General features: G+C 42.4%; 1 protein-coding gene across 13 annotated transcripts in view; it reads left to right on the top strand.

Annotated features, from left to right (window-relative positions):
* LOC108081755 (transcriptional regulator ATRX homolog) overlaps positions 1 to 16,783 on the top strand; it is a 596,348-nt gene that overhangs the window by 539,652 nt on the left and 39,913 nt on the right. For 10 of the 13 annotated variants that reach the window (XM_070283643.1, XM_070283638.1, XM_070283631.1 and 7 more), the window contains one exon: positions 4,587 to 5,851. The exons of 2 other annotated variants lie outside the window; for them this stretch is intronic. In XM_070283643.1, the coding sequence (XP_070139744.1) occupies positions 4,587 to 5,851 (1,265 nt within the window). Of the gene's footprint in view, positions 1 to 4,586; positions 5,852 to 16,783 lie in introns of those variants that run through there. One more of the 13 variants, XR_011444415.1, reaches the window with a different exon arrangement.

The following is a 16,783-nucleotide window of genomic DNA, read 5'->3' as shown; positions in this document are numbered from 1 at the left end:
AAGTAGATGAAAATACGTTGAAAAACAACGACGTTATAATTTTTTTCCTATTAATTTCCCATTTGTTCCTATGGTAGCTATATGATATAGTTGTCCGATTTTCATGAAATTTTTATCGAAATTCTGAAATAATATAAAATGGCCATATCTAAAAAATAAAAAAATTTTGAAAAACAGCCAAGTTATAATATTTTTTTCTAAAAATTTATTGAACATTTGTATGGAAGCTATATTATATAGTCGTCCGATCCGGCCCGTTCCAACATATATAGCAGTGAAAGTATATAGAAGACTATATGCAAAGTTTCATTCAGATAGCTTTAAAACTGAGGGACTAGTTTGCGTAGAAACGAACAGACGGACGGACAGACGGACAGACGGACATGGCTAGATCGACTCGGCTGTTGATGCTGTTCAAGAATATATATACTTTATAGGGTCGGAAACGTCTTCTTCACTGCGTCGCAAACTTCTGACTGAAATTATAATACCCTGCAAGGGTATAAAAACAAAGAATAAAAACGAAGACATTCTTTGAAATGATAAAGTGGTATGTGCTGCGCGTCTGAAAAATTTTTTTGCTCGAATATAATTATTTAAAAAGGTCGGTGGTTATAGTGATGCAAGTAGAGTTGTTAATTGAAAGCTATAGCTCGGTTACAACATAAGGGAGCAGTAGGGCAGGGCAGGTGCACCTGGAGTACGACATACACCCCGAAACTCACTGCGCTTAACTATAGAGGATCTAATTCTAAGCAAATTTTAATGGAGCTGCAAAATATAAATTTGATTAAGCTTGATACCGCTTAAAAATCAACAACATCTGAAGCTGACCTTCCTGGTGCCGACGCGTCTTCCTGGTGTTGGGTTAGGTTAAACCGGCCAGCCCTCACGGGGCCACGCATAGCGCAATGTGGCCCTTAGTTTTCTGGAAAATTTCTGGGTTTCGAGGTCCTTGAAGATCAAGGAGTTCGCCTGGCTTCCTCCTTGACGCATCTTTTAGCGATGCCAGAACCAGAGAGCCTAGGTATCTTATCCTTGCCCTCGTTAGGGCCGGACATTTGCAAATGAGATACTCCAAGGTTTCGGTTGTCTCGGATTCATCCCATTTCCGGCATTTTGCATTGTCAGTGATATCCAGCTTGACTGCATGTGCAGCGGACAGGCAGTGATCTTTTAAAATAGTGAGTGAGTTTCTCGTTGCGCTCTTTGCACTTGATTTTTGATATTCTGCAGGTTGTGGAATTACTTCTGCACCTGCTTATTGCGCTTGCTTCAGCCCTTCTCTCTAGCTCCCTTTGGAGCGTTTTTAGGAATACAGGAAAGTTTTCTGATCTTTCACTCGCCAGTCCGACACCTTCCTTTGCAAATTTGTCCTCAATATCTTCACTGTCTATGCCCTAGTGGCTCTGTCGCTTTTCCTGATGGCGAATACTTCCGCCTGTAATATACTGCAGTGGCTTGGTATCTTATACGACCGCCTTATTTCAGGGTCTGAAAAGTATATGCCCGCTCCAACTCCTCCATCCATCTTGGAGCCGTCGGTGTATATATTGAGGTATTAAGCATGGTCCTGGCCTGACTTCCAGTCATTTGGTCCCATGAATACTGTTGTGTTTACACCCGGGCACGTTCTGGGTATCACGCAGTCAGATGTACTGATCATATATCGACCAATTGAACTGTGCCCGAAACCTTGTAGCGACCAGTTTCGTGATGCAACCTGACGTTGTGCCGCCTTTCCTGCTGTCAGTTGCGCTTGGATATCTAGGGGGGCTTTGGTAGGGGTTGATCCTAGCGCCCCTGATATGCAGAGCAGTGCCTGCCGCTGGGTTCTCTCCATAAGCTTATTATACACTTTCTTCTTCATGGCTTGCCACCACACTAAAACTCCATACAGCAGAGTCGGACGCACCACCGATAGGTAGACCCAATGCATTAGAGCGGGTGAGAGGCCCCATGTGCTGTTAAGCATCTTCTTGGATGCATATAGCGCTATGGTGGCCTTTTTCACCCTCTCTACTACATTGGCCTTCCACGTCAGCTTGCTGTCAAGTACAATGCCGAGGTATTTGAATTGTGTTTTCGGGGTCAGCCTAGTTTTGTTAATTTTTGGGGGATCCATTGCGGCACCTTGTATCTCTTGGTGAAGAGATTGAGGTCCGACTTATCCGCATTAATATTGAGTCCTACCTTCTCCGCCGACTCACATATCTCCCTGAGCGTTGTTTCCACGATCGAGCTGAGCGTCGATGGACAGACTCCCGTAATAATTAAGCTTATATCATTCGCTTAAGCTGTTATCTTTGGTGCTTTCCTCTCGACTCTCTTGATTAGGTCGTCTGCCACCATAGGTTCGCTCCTTCTCCACCATAGAAGCGGTGCCCCAATCTGATTGAACCCGCCGGTAACTTAAAAGATTTTTTATCCACAAGTTAATAGCGGGGGGCGTGTTGGGCGCATCTAGGCCATTATTGCGTCCGTGCTAACGTTGTTGAATGCCTCGGATATGTCCACGAACACCACGAGTGCATATTACTTATTGTTTAAGGCTCTCTCAATGGTGGCTACCAAAGAATGTAGTGCCGTCTTCACTGATTTCTCCTTCGTGTAGGCATGCTGGTTGGTCGACAGTACCAACCCTTCATCGTTCCTGAGGTATGTCCTTATTTACATTGGATACCTCAGTGGAGCCTGGGAAATGAGCTTGCATTAGTGCTCTTAGGGCCTCTTCGCTGCCCTCAGTCCACTGTCCGTCGTCACGTTTGAGCTGACTCTGTATGGTTGGCTGCTTCGATAGTAGCTATTTCCGCCTTGTAGCCCCTTTGCAGGACTTTGTATTCCTCATTGATGATATCATCTTTCGCCTGCTTGGCGATTTGAAGAATTCTTTGAATTTGTTTCGTTGAAGTGAAAGATCCTTTTTCCGCCAGGGTGGCCTGAGTCCCTTTATCGTGTCCGATATTGGACATGATGTGAGGTTTTTTGAAGAGGTTCTCTAGGGACTTTTCCTGTGGTGCTCGTTGGCGTCAGCACCCTCAAGCAGTTGCTGGTCCTTTGGGCTTCCTTCTACCAAGCTCCTACGTTCTTCTGGTGAGGCCCTCCTGTTGTTTGCCATATTGCGGGAAGCTTCCAAGAGGCGCTTCTTTCCGCTCTCTTACATCACTACAGTTAGGTCATCAGAGCTGTAAGAGAGCTTCTTCGTCGGACTCGTCCAGCGTCAATCCCTGGGGGTATCAACGATGGTTTCCAGACCTAGGTCCTTCTCCACCTCGCCTTCCTTCAGGATGTGAGCATTCTTATCCCCGGAATGACATTTTTTGAGGCGCAGGTATACACTACCCAATACCCATCTTCCCGTATCTGGGATAGAGGATGTGCTGTGCCTCCTTGTTTATCTGGAGGACTGCACTTGGGTAATGGGGTCCATCGTACAGAACCTTTCAGTCCACGGTTGGGATGTCTGGATTCTGACGCTGCAGCAGCTTCAGCGCCCGGTCCCCTAGGATTGCTATGGGGAGAGTACCTTCGCCTTGGGTATGAATGGGATTAGCTCCCTGTCCACCACCTCCAGCTTAGCCCCCTCCCATAGTAACTCCAACTGGCGACCGCTTGCGTCATCCACTTTCTCGTCGGGTCATCCATGCACTTCAGGATTTTTATCCCATTTATCCACTCAGCACCATCAAAGGCGGGATCTTCCTCCATCCGTGCAAACAATGACTCAACGAGCCGCGTATGCACCAACTTCCACCACACCTCGGTCATCTTGCCGGCTTTATCGCTTCTGTCAATGAGTGCCAAGATCAAATGTCGTTTGGTCACCTCGCTGACTTTTCCTGTCTTGTGTGGCTTTTTCGCTTTTTTAAGGAGGGCCTGCCTCCTTAGGCCCGCATTGCCGCTTTCTCCCCGGTGCGTCCTTACTAGCGCTCTCGGCTGAGCGTTGCCTTTTGTTGGCAAGCGTCTCGTCCACCTTGTTAGTTAATCCGCCTGTTGAGTTTAAGTAGGGGAGTTTAGCGAGCTTTACCTTCTCAGCTGGGGATAGGGCGTCTTTTTTCTTTTTTAGCCCGTCCCTACGCTGGTGCCTGGTTTCGGCGAGCGGAGAAGGCCTTCCTCCTCCTTTTTGGAGAGCGGCACGCTCTCAAGGTCCGAGTCTGTATCAACTATGGCACGTGAGGGGCTTAGCTTCCCCTGCATCGTTATTGTGACAGTAGCGTTGCTAATGGTTCATCGCGGACAGAGCAAGGAGCGTGACCGGCTTAATAGAGTGGTCTGTATTGCCCAGCCCGGCGCCCTCGTGAAGGAGGATTTTTGCCAGCCGTACAAAAAACATAAAAAAAAAAACCATTGCCTTAACTGTACAGTGTTCTCAAAAGAAGTCACTGCTAAAGCGCAATATAGTCGGCCATAGCCTGCCGTGTGCTGTCGGACATCTTCCATTTTAATTCTATTAGTTTAAACTCCCACCATATATTTCCCTCAGAGATGAGCTTCAAACTATGGAAAAAACGGATTTTAATTTAAGTAATGTAGTAATCTGTCAACAAAAAATAAGTATTTTTTCTTCTAATGATTTTTTTTTTCAGATGCAAACTCTGTTAAACTACAGCCTGGGGCCTTCATTCAACTATTCTCTAAATCAAAACTATTATGATGGCCTTAAATATTACCAAAAATACTCACCCCATCAAATTGACTTATATTTAAAGGATCAAATACTTAATTCATCATCCTATGGAAATCCAATTTTTACGAATACCCAAAGCTTACCTGATAATTCAAGCTCTTCAATGATATCAAATTTACGTACAAACAACCTGCATAATATAAGTTCATCGACAGGAGTCAGTGTTTCTTTCCCTGGCAATTCACTTTCGACACTTGAACATTACCAGCTCTTGTTGGGAAATTCGCTTAACTATCAACTATCCAATTCAACTATTAACTATCCAAATCAAAGCGACGTATCTAAAAAAGGGATATCACAAAAACAGATTGAAAGTTCATCTATTGAAAAACACAATATTAATATTTGCGACGACTACTTTAATCAAAACGTAGTCGCACATCCTCAACCAAATGTCAGTCAATCTATAAATTCCGTTGATTGTCATTCATTTTCAGATTCAAAACGGCCTATTCAAAGTAAAGAAACTAATGAAACTGCTCAATTAACTAACAAGGCTATAACAAATAAAACTTGTAAACTAAAGGAAAACAATACCTTATCGGTTGAAAATAATAATTCCCTTACTGAAAACATAAGTACACAAAAATATTTTAGTACTAACATTATTTCAAAGGAAAGTCGTCTACCGGTGTCTAATAGTACTCCTAAGCAGTTATATGGGACACCTAGTATATCTCTTATTTCAATCGATACTATTAATCATAATAATACAAATAATGTTCAAATTGAAACTGAATCGCGAATCCCAGAAAAAAATATGCATCTTAAAAGGATGGTTAAGAAATCTATTGGTCCTAAATTAACGTCTACAAAATTAACTAAAATACAGAAAGATTCCCGTCAATTTGAATTTTTGACGTCGATTTCTTCAGCTATCTCTAAGAACGTAAATCAAGAAACATCTCATTCAGAATTGCACACTATGGAATGTCGCCAAAATGTACCCTCAAAAGCCACTGTTATAAAAAAGTCTTCGCTTACAGGAGGTTGGAAAAAAAATGACAAACCAAATATGAACGAATTTATTAATTCATTACTAAAGAAAAGTAGAGACTCAGATCCAGTCAAATATTATGAGGAAAAGGCAATACAGAACAAAAGTAACCAACACTCAGAACATCTTCATCAAGGCTTTGACGAATCGAATGCCCGCTTTATTCGGTAAGATAAAAGTTTAAAACATATCTTTATTATAAGTATAAAAATGAATGCTGCGGCCAAGAACGTGTTTGTTCGTGAAGGAAATAAACAGAAAAGGATGCTAGGAAACTACTACAGGCGTGCTGCCGTATTGGTTGCTTGCATGCGTACTAAGTGGGTTAAGATTATAGTTTATAGTAGAGGAAGGTTATCTACATTAGATGTAATGGTCTACAAATCATTGTAATTTGCACAAAGGACAATGAAGTTCAAAGAATGTCCTACAGTGGGGCAAAACTAATATGGACGCCATATTGAGGGCTCCAAACGCAAGACCCATATTATAAGATAAGGACAAACAAGTGAAGTATATAGGGATTTTGTAACATAGGGGTCATTGAATTCCTTCGATCACCGTTTAATGAAACCAAGCACACCCCTAGCTTTATTCATTATGCACAAAATATTATCAATAAAGTCAAGTTTAAAGTCCATCAACTATATTAATTTTTTTTAAAGATCATCAGCTTAGCGTATAATTAGCAAGCTTAGGAACGACACGGGAGAATGTCATTAGCTTGCATTTAGAGCCATTGAAGTTTAAATAGTTCATGCGGCACCATGTTTAAAAATTGTTAAGATCTATCTGTAAGTCTGACTGGCAAGAAGCGTCGATATGAGAAGAAAATCGCTCGCCGCGGCGCTCGACTTGAAACACACGTTCACTAGTTTTATTATTATTTTTTTAATTGAATTGTTCGGCTAAAGGTTGAGGATACCAATTAGCACTCTAAGTAAATGACCAACCAACTCGCGGAGTAATGCGCGCCGATTTACATATGTATGTATTTATGTATGTCAAGACAGTTTTATTCCTTGATGTACGGCCGAATATAGGGACATATGTATGTATGTACGGAGAAATGCACAACGGGTCCGAAGAAGTGGAAGAAAAAACCCAAAAGAAACGGATATAATTATGGTGCAGGAAAATAGATGTGGAGAAAATCGGATTTGGATATATGTAGATTTTTACGTTGTATAATTGCCGTGGTGTCGGAAATCTCGGTTGTCAAAAAATCGTACGCAGGTTGAGCGAAATTTAAATTTTGGACGACTACCGGCAATTAGACGGGAGGAAACGTTATACTTTTTTTTTTGCGGTAGCACCACCAAAGCTGCTGGGAAAAAAGGATTCCAGGACAATATCTTTATCCGGCGGACCATGTTCAGGAGCGGGGTGGCCAGGAAATCCTCCGCAAAAGGATTCAGTAGAAATTTTATCCCACAAAGCAGAAAAACCAGAAAATTCGGGGGTCAAAATTGACATTGGCATGGAGGGCCCGTTGCATATGTATTTACATTCGTTTTAGTACTAAACTTAACTTAGCCTAAGGGCCCTCTGCCGACCGAGAAGCCCAGTTTAACGGCGCGAGAGCGGGAGAACCGTGAATTGGAGCGGTGTAGCCGTCCCTAAGCTCGTCTAGGAGCGAGCGACGATCGGGAACACGGGTGCGTGCGATCATGAATTCCGAGGAACGGAGAGCGGGAGAGCGTTGCTAAGCTGGGAGCGCTTGAGCTTTTGGAAGCTTGGTGGGCAGAGGGGGGACAGAGGCCTCCTGGCGTGAACATATTGCACACAAACTTTGACGTCATCAGCGTACATAAGAACTCTGGAGCTGGTGAAAACTTCGGGCAGATCGTTGATAAATAATGTAATACCTTACTGAAATATATGTAGTATAGATTACATCTGTCTGAAAGTTATTTCGGTAGCCCTTTATAATAAAGGAAGTGCGCTCCAAAAGATTGGTTGTAATTGATCTTCGCTTAATAAAACCATGTTGACATGGAGAAATTATTGACCTACACAGGTGCTGCAAATGAAGAGTACTGACATTTTAGAAAAGTTTAGGGATGGCCCAAAACTTAGAGATTCCTCTGTAGTTGTTTGCCTCCAATTTGCTACCTTTTTTTTGAGTGGAATAACGAATGATTCCTTTCAGATAAGGGTAAAGTGGGAGGTTTCTAAGGATAAGGTAAACAATTTGGGGTTTTTTTTAATTATTTTATTTTCGCCGGAAACGTTCAATGCCATTTGAACTTTACCTGGCGCTTAAAAGGTTTGGTAAATATGGTACATATTTACAAAAAGTTTACAGTTACATATTAATGAACAAAACGGGAAGACAGATCGCTGGGGTGTAGTCTTTTAAGTCTCTTAAGAGATTGCGGGTCGGCCAGCCTTCTAGCCAGTGGATTTGGGTGTGCCATTAGCCTGTCCGTGTAGTGTCTGCTGTGATCGTTTAGGAGGTCGCCCACCGGAACAAGGCGTAGGTCGTTCTGGATGGCCTGGTTTGTGACGTACCAGGGAAGCCCGGAAGACCGTGCACGTGCTTGAATGAAGTACCCCATATTTCGATCGCATACGTGCAGGTTGGCGTAAGGATTGCCTTGAGCAGCAAAACCTTCGTTGAAAGCTGGAGACTCTTGGAGCTCAGGAGCCAATCGAGCTTCTTTAGTTTGCGAATGCACTTGGCTTTGATTGCCGTGATGTGGGTGTTCCAAATGAGGCGGTGATCCAAGTGTACACCAAAGTGGCAGTGAGGGTTGGCGTTTTTGATTGTGTCTCCATTGAAAATGTAGACGATGTCGATCACAAGCCTTAGAGAGAAAGTGACGCAAGCCGACTTGCTGCAGTTAATGGCAATGTTCCACTGATTGGTCCAGTGCTCCATCGCACGCTGCCAGCTGAGACGTGTGGGACGCAAGCAAGGCCGTGTCGTCAGCGTATGTAGCCAGAAGCATGCAAGCGTTTGTGGTGGGCGACGAAACTGGCATATCACTTGTGTACATGGTGTATAGGAACGGACCAAGTACACTTCCTTGGGGCACTCCTGCGTGAATGTGTGCCAAGCTGGATCGTGATTCCCTTACTGCTACCTCGAAGGTTCAATCGGCAATAAAAGACCTCAGGATGGCAAAATAGGGTGCAGGGAGAAGTTCCTTGATTTTGTAGAGGAAGCCCTCGTGCCACACCTTGTCAAAGGCTTGTTTTACGTCCAGGAAGACACCTACAGTGTGCAGTTTGTGCTCGAGTCCGTGGGTGATGTGGTTGACCAGGCGATGGACTTGTTCTGGGCAGCCATGGGATTTTCTGAAGTCGAACTGGTGTTGAGGTATATGGCCTTTACTTGGGGCAGTACCAACAGTCGACTGAGAAGAATCCGCTCGAACACTTTCGACAACGTAGATAGCAGGCTGATTGGGCGCTAGGAGTCTATTTGAGCTGGTGGCTTGTTTGGCTTTGGGATCATGATAATCCGGGCTTGCTTCCACTGTCTTGGAACATGTCCCAGGCTTAGCATGGCGTTGAAAATTGTCACCAACGCTAGCACTCCTTTGGGTGGAAGAGCCTTTGCCTCTCGATTGTCGATGACATCGGGTCCAGGAGTCTTTTTTAGATTAAGCGCCTTTAATTGCAACGTGACTTCTTGCGGCGTGGTGTGTCTAATGGGGCGCGCTGACTGAATGGGAGCGCTTAAGAAGTTCGCAACCTCGTCGCGGTGTGAAGCGTCAGGAAGTTCAAGAGTGAAGGTAGCAGACATATGTTCAGCAAAAGCGTTAGCTTTGTGGGAGTTTTTTTTAAGCCATTGCCCACTGTGGTTCTGTATTGGGGATTGGACAACTGGCTGTCTTTTAATTCCTCTCGTTAGCTTCCATATCGAAAAATCGCTTGTTTTCGCTTGCAACCTGAGCAGCCTGTTAGTAACGCTGGATAGTAGCTGCTTAGTTGATCAAGCAGTGCCCTTGCCTCCGGAGTTAGTAAGGGCGCCCTAGTAGGTGGGACACCATATTGGCGCTGAGGTGGCGTAGCTCTCTGGGCGGCTTCAGTGATTGTGGAAGTGAAGGAATCAACGTATGTATTCGGATGCCTGCTGGTTGTAATTGGTGTGTTGAGCACGGTGTGAGCATCGATGAAGGGCTTAAAAGTGGCAACGTATGAATGTGCCGGCAGGATTCTAGAGGCTCCTTTATGGAATTGTGCTTCTTCATTTAACAGCAAGAGCAACGGAAGGTGGTCAGAACATAGCTCGGTGAAACCTTTTGAGATGCCAAAGTCTATTGAACTGAGGGTGGCGTATGCACGATAGGGGTAGCAATACAATATCAACATTGACATTGGCCAGGACAAAGCTGAGGGTCCGGCCCCTGGCACACATTCTGTAGTTGCCCCACCATCTATGTTTGGGGTTCCAATCACCTGCAGCAAGAAATCTCCGAGATTGGAGAGGAGCGTCGTGAAATCTGCTTCTGTCCACCTGACAGCAGGAGGGCAATACACCGAAGCAATGTTGAACCTACCTCTTCTTAAAGATATCTCAATTGAGACGGCTTGAATGTGCTCTTCCGAAAGAGTGAGAGAGAGTTGATGGGATATGCCCGACTTGACGTGGATCGCTGCACCCCCATGTCTCCGGTCGTCCGAATGATCGGCTTTGTGCAAGGTGAAGCCAGGAATCCTGAAGGTTGACCGCGAGCAGAGCCGGACTTCTGACAACAAGAGGATGTCAATTTCGTATAGCTTTGATATCTTTTAGTGACTTTATTTATATTTCCAGTAATATTTTGTAATTCCTTGATGGTTATTCTTGATAACGCATCAGCTACGTAATTATCTTTACCCTTGTGAGGAGTCGTTTGACTCCCCACAAATAAGCGCCAGCCAACAACAACAGCGGCCAAGCAACAACAACAACCGCCGCCAACGCTCATGGAAAGCCACAACAACCACAGCAGCAGCCGAACAACAACAACAGCAGCAGAAAAACGCAAAACCAAAACCGACCGGCGCCGGCCAAGAGCCGAAACCAAGCAAAGCTCGCGCGAATAACTAAAGTAAATTTCTGTATTTCCATTAATATGTAAGCTTAGTCACGCGATGTAAGAATTATATGTAAGCGCTAGAAGTAATAATTATCTTAGCTTAAGCGCTAGTCTTTGTTTACCTTTCACCCACTGTTCTCGCATCACCAGCAGCCACACACACACACACCAGCGCAGCGACGACAAACTCACCACGAGAAAGTGGTCACGTGACCCAACGCCGCATACGTGCGAGCGAGAGGGAACAACCCCCGAAAATAGGCGCGCGCCAAAGGAAAGAGCGAGAGCCAAGAAGTACCGAAACTTCGAGAAGCGAAAAACGGTGTTACAAAACTTGCAAAGGCGAGTGCCAATTTTTCACTCTTGCGGACGTGACGAACTCGATCAGAAGTGCGAGCGGAAAAATATGTAAAACTTCGAGCCAGATTTTTGCGATTGCTGAGTGCGGTTTACAGTGAGCATCGAGTGATCCAACCCGAGACCAGCAGGCGGGTTCCCGACTAGGAAGTCCCAAGTGACCAAGGAGACCACCAGGAGGGATTCGCTGCAGCCAGTGGCCAGCGAGAGCCTTCGACGAGGGGGGCCAACAGCGGCGGAGAGCCCGCAAGCCAATTCCAGCCACCGGCTGACGACTTTTTGGAGGAGATCAACCAGGCGATCTCGGAGAGCGTGTGCCCGGCCCAGGACCAGCGGCGGAGCACCAGGAGATCACGCGTGTGTGTGTGCGTGAGAGCGAGATGGGAGAGTGATTAGAGTGAACGGCATTTTGGTCAGCGAGAATCACGTGCAATGAGAAATTTCTCGAAGGCCTCGATGCGGTTTCACCCAGAGTAGGCTAGATTTAAACCATTGAATAACCATGACCTAACCTAACATAACACTGCGAGAAACTTGAACCAAGAAATAAAATGAACAAAACGTAACCCAAAGCAAACTGAAAAACTTAATAAAACTATTTGTACATACATATCTGAACACAAACCTGCCGCTGCCATGTTTTTTTCCTTTGACTTCTTGGATTTTGAGAAAGGGGTGGACCAAATTCTTACGAAAACTATTGCTAATTAGGAAATAAATATTTTCTCACATGATTAAAAACACAACGCGCCATGTCTCCGCCCCAAATAAATTCGGGAAATATTTTACGGAAAATTTAGATCTTTTCTGCCACTGTCTGCCTAATCTGGGAAAAATAAAGCGCGTGCGAGAACGAAATAAATCAATAAAAATGCTCCAATAAATATATTTCTCGACTATTTTACTACAACTCATAGGAAAAGAATACAATCAAGCTGGCCACGCATAAATATAAATTTTTCCAAAATGCCTAGATTTTAGGCCATAAATTCTGCCCTAGAAAAATGTGTTTCCCATAATCGATCCCCTCTCTCGGTCTCCTCGTAGCGAATGCTATGAGCCAGGCCCAATACGCGTTACCGCTAACCTTTTCCGCTCGTCTGCCAATACCGAATCAATCGCTTTTCTTACTCAGTATCCCGGTGGCTGACACCTTACATCTTCTCGTCAGCCTACCGAGCGTCAAAAGCCTTCTGTCCCAGATCTTTACAAATATTTTCGGTAAAGAGACCCTGGACGTGACTGAGTATATCCCAGCCGTCGAAACTTCTTTACACCCTTTAGATACTCTACTGTAAAAGTATATTCCTCTAGTTCAAGTCTCATTCGTGTAAGTTTGGAACTGGGGTTCACCATTGAAAATAGGTAGGTAAGTGCTCTGTGATCTGTTTTGACAGTGAAGTGTCTACCATAAATATATGGTCTGAAATGTGTTATTGCCTAATGAATAGCTGCTAGCTCTTGTTCTGTTGCGCTCTTGTTGCTTTCGCCTTTTGTAAAAGATCTTGATGCGTAAGCCACTGGAAGCTGTAGTCCATTTTTGTTTTGTGTAACGACTGCTCCACAAGCATGTTTGCTGGCATCTGTAAATATGCAAAATTCTTTGCTAAAGTCTGGATATTGTAACAGAGTTGGGTTTATTAACGCTTATTTCAGATGTTCGAAGACTTTTTGGCATTCTGTTGTCCATTCGAATTTTACATCTTTCTTGCATAATCTTGTTATGTGACGGGAATAATCAGCAAAGTTTCTTATAAACCGTCTGTAATAATTACAAAATGCAACAAATCTTCTAGCGCTGTCCGCGTCGTGCGTGACTGGATAATTTTGAAGAACGTCGTATTTTTTGTCGTCGGGAAAGATTCCTTTGTCTGTGTACTTATGCCCTAGAAAAGTGACTTCGTGCATAAAAAATGAACATTTTTCAGGATGCAACTTTAGGTTATGTTGCCTACATTTCTCGAAGTTAAGTTGCCTACATTTCTCAGTTAAGTTCTTGAGCATATGTTTTTCGGAACATACTATGACTATTAAGGGGGTATCCTGAATTAAAAGGTCAAAAAAATAGATTTTTTTTATTGCTTAAATCGATAGATAAACTATCTAATATACCACAACAATTTCAGAAGCCAATTCGAAGTATTTTCGAAGATAGAGATGAAAGCAAAGGAGCGCCGAGCAGGTTTGCGAGCGCTTGGGCGAACTTTGAAGCGCGTTTTCTCCACTTTTCATTTTTACGATTCTTTTGAATTGGCGGGAAAGATAACAAAAAAACTTATTGACCGATTGAAACGAATAAAGGCTTATTCTCTTTAGAATTAACTTCTCTTCTAAATGAACTAAAACGGTTGTTGTAAACCACTTTTTTATATTTTTTACAGCATGTTAAAGTCAATATTATATCCCGAAAAATGCATTTTTTTTTTTAAACCTGAATAAAAGTTCCGATTTCACGATTTTCTCCGGATTTTATTAGTTCAAATAGTTTTCTATTTACTTACACTTACACTTATAAAAATTGAAAATTTTTTTGAATTTTTTGTTTCAGACAAGAATTACGAGCTGCACATTTCCTGCCAATTAGGGACTGCTGTGACGAGGCGCTTCAGTGAACTACTTATAAGTCCGCCATTTTGAAATATTTTTTTTTTGTTTTAATTTATTTAAGGGGGGGGTAAGGTTAATTCGGTGCAAAAAAGGCCACTTTTCAAAAAGTTATTGTGGCGGAATGGCTAACGTTAGCTTAATGAATTAAATACCATATAATAACACAACATTTGAATAATTTTTAATAAATTTTGTATTGAAAAATATTTAGAGGTAGAGAAGTTATAGGGAATCTCCCGAGTCGCCTCCAAAAAAAGTTGTTTTGCGGTGTACATCCTAACAGTCCACAGGATCATCCGATCTAAAAAAATTATACCTCATTCGTTAAAGGATAAGTGTCCCGAGGTATTCACGAAGGGTTTTTATTTTTAAAATTTTTTCCCTATTTTTTATCAAAATTTGAAGTCAAAACCCCGATTTTTGACAAAAAAATTAAGTTAATTTGTTAAATAAAAAATATAAGAAAATTAAAAATTAAAAAAAGCTCCACGTGAATACCTGTAGAATTATCCAAAGAAGTTATGTTCCAAATTTCAAACCGATTGGTTCAGTAGATTTTGAGTTATCGTGTACACCGATTTTCAAAATGGCATTTTTCAGGAGAGCGCTTTAAACTTTGCGATTCTCATGCATTGAACACCAACCGACCTTCGTTCAACTCCGCATAACTTTGTCAATATTCCTATGATCGATGTAAAACTTGGACATAATATTCTTAAGATGTTGAACTTTCAAAATAAAAAATAAAAAAAAATTTACGAAAAAAAAAATTAAATACCTTACCCCCCCCTTAAGCACTTTAAATATGTATAAAAATATACCAAAAATTGCAAGAAGCTTGGTCGTTTCTTTACCTTCCAAAACAAATCGCGAAAAACAACTAATTTTTGGCCTCCTAATTCAGGATACTCCTTTAAGTCATCCATATAAAGAAATGGTTGCGAAGGTTCTAATCGAGAAAAACCCATAGTCATAATTCTCTAAAAAGAATTTAGCGCTATTTTTAAGCCAAATGGTAATTGCGTGAAGCGATATGAACCATTGTTCATTGAAAGGGATGTGATATCCCGTGAACTTTTTTCGAGTTCAATTTGGTGAAAACCTGACATTAAATTAAGGCATGAAAAATATTTGGCTCTACCTAGTTAATCATGAATTCTAGTGAGTGGAAATTTATCAGACAATAGTTTTTTATTGATTTGATGATAGTCAATTACTAATCTATATTTTTTCTTTTCCGAATTTGGAAGTGACTTTTTGGGTACTAGCAAAAGTTGGCTATTATAAGGCGATACAGAGGGTTCCACTATTTTATCATTGATCTTTTTGACTTGTTTTTGGATCTCGTCTTGGTGACTATGAGGATTTCTATAATTTTTTATATATACCGGTTCATCATCATTCAATCTCACTTTATGTTTATAAAAATTATTAGTAGTGATTGATTCGGTTTCTAGTCCGAATACATCGCTGTACTTGGTGCATAGTGTTGGTAATTGTTTATTGAATTGTAGCGGAAAGTTTTTTGAAAGTTGGGTTAATATTGTTGTTTCTCGGGTTTTTTAGTCTGTTTGAACTACATCATAGTTTGAAAGTGATTCATGTTGAATGTTGTTAATGTAAACTACCTGATCTGTTTTTGTTGTATTTAATAGTCTTATGCATTTTGGACTGTTGCTATGGTATTTGCAATATAAATACCATGCTGGATTTTCTGATTCGGAATTAATACACTGTCTTCTTCTGAGTTTATTTCAATTTTTCGGACGACTTGGGATCTTGCTGGCTGAATTATAGAGTTGGAATTTTGATTATTTGGTCTAATTATAAGCCAGTCTTCAGACGGCTTGAAATCTAATTGACAGTTGTATTTTTTAATAAAGTCGATTCCTAGTATTCCATCACAAGGAATAGCGAATTGTAAATTTACTATATGGTTTGCATTTCAATGGAAGTTAATCCTTCTAATTTGGTAACCTCCTGACTGATACCCGGTATATTGATAATATCATTGTTTACGCCAGGAGGCCCCTGCTCCCCCTCTGCCCACCGAGCGTGCCAAAAGCTCAAGCGCTTCCAGCGTAGCAACGCTCGCCCGCTCTCCGCTCCTCGGTATTCCCGATCGCACGCTCCCGTGCTCCCGTGCTCCCGATCGTCGCTCGCTTCTAGACGAGCCGCTTCAATTCACGGTTCTCCCGCTCTCGCGCTGTTAAGCGGGGCTTCTCGGCCGGCAGCGGGCCCTTAGGCTAAGCTAAGTTTAGTTCCAATACGAATGTCAATAAATGCATGCAAAGGGCGCTCCATGCCAACGTCATTTTCGACCCCCGAATTTCTGGACCTTTTTTCTACGTTTTTCTACTTCGTGGGATAAACTTTTATTGATCCTTTTGCGGAGGATTTACCAGCCACCCCACTCCTAAACATGGTCCTTCGAGCCGGATAAGGATATCGTCCTGGAATCCTTTTCTCCCAGCAGCTTTGGTGGTGCCGCCGCAGAAAAGATAAGTAAAAAGTGTCCTCCCGTCTCTAATTGCCGGTCGTTAATAGTTGTCCGAAATTTAAATTTCGGTCAACCTACGTACGATTTTTTGTGTCAACTCCCGATCCGAGTTTTCCGACACAACGGCAGTTTGAAGGAAAAATCCATTTCTCCCTAATTCCATCGCCCAGTTTTTTTCAGTCGGTCTCCGTTTTGTGTGATCGCCATATTGCCTGCCGTTTTTTTGTTCTTTCGCTTCTCCGCTCCACTCGCCAACGGTCAAGGCATATGTACATCAACATACATACCTACATACGTGTGATAACTTATGCACATACATTTTCCGTGCAAGTCCGTCACCTCCGAAATACAGTGAAATTGTGTGGTGAAATAAATAACTCAAATTAAATAAATAAAACAAAAGGGCTCAATTAATATACGCCGGTGTCAACATATATATTTTTGTTGTGTGCCATTTGTTTTTTTTTCTCCACGCAAGGTTCACAGGCCTTCACATATTTATCTGCCAAATTCCAAAATACAGTCCACTCTTCGTGTTCCCACTGTACCATAAGGCGAAACATCCAACACATACCCCCACACAAACCCGTTCTGATTGCCCA

Source organism: Drosophila kikkawai, chromosome 2R (assembly GCF_030179895.1).
Source record: "Drosophila kikkawai strain 14028-0561.14 chromosome 2R, DkikHiC1v2, whole genome shotgun sequence".
Lineage (NCBI taxonomy): Eukaryota > Metazoa > Arthropoda > Insecta > Diptera > Drosophilidae > Drosophila > Drosophila kikkawai.
This window is presented reverse-complemented; position numbering and strand designations above follow the sequence as displayed.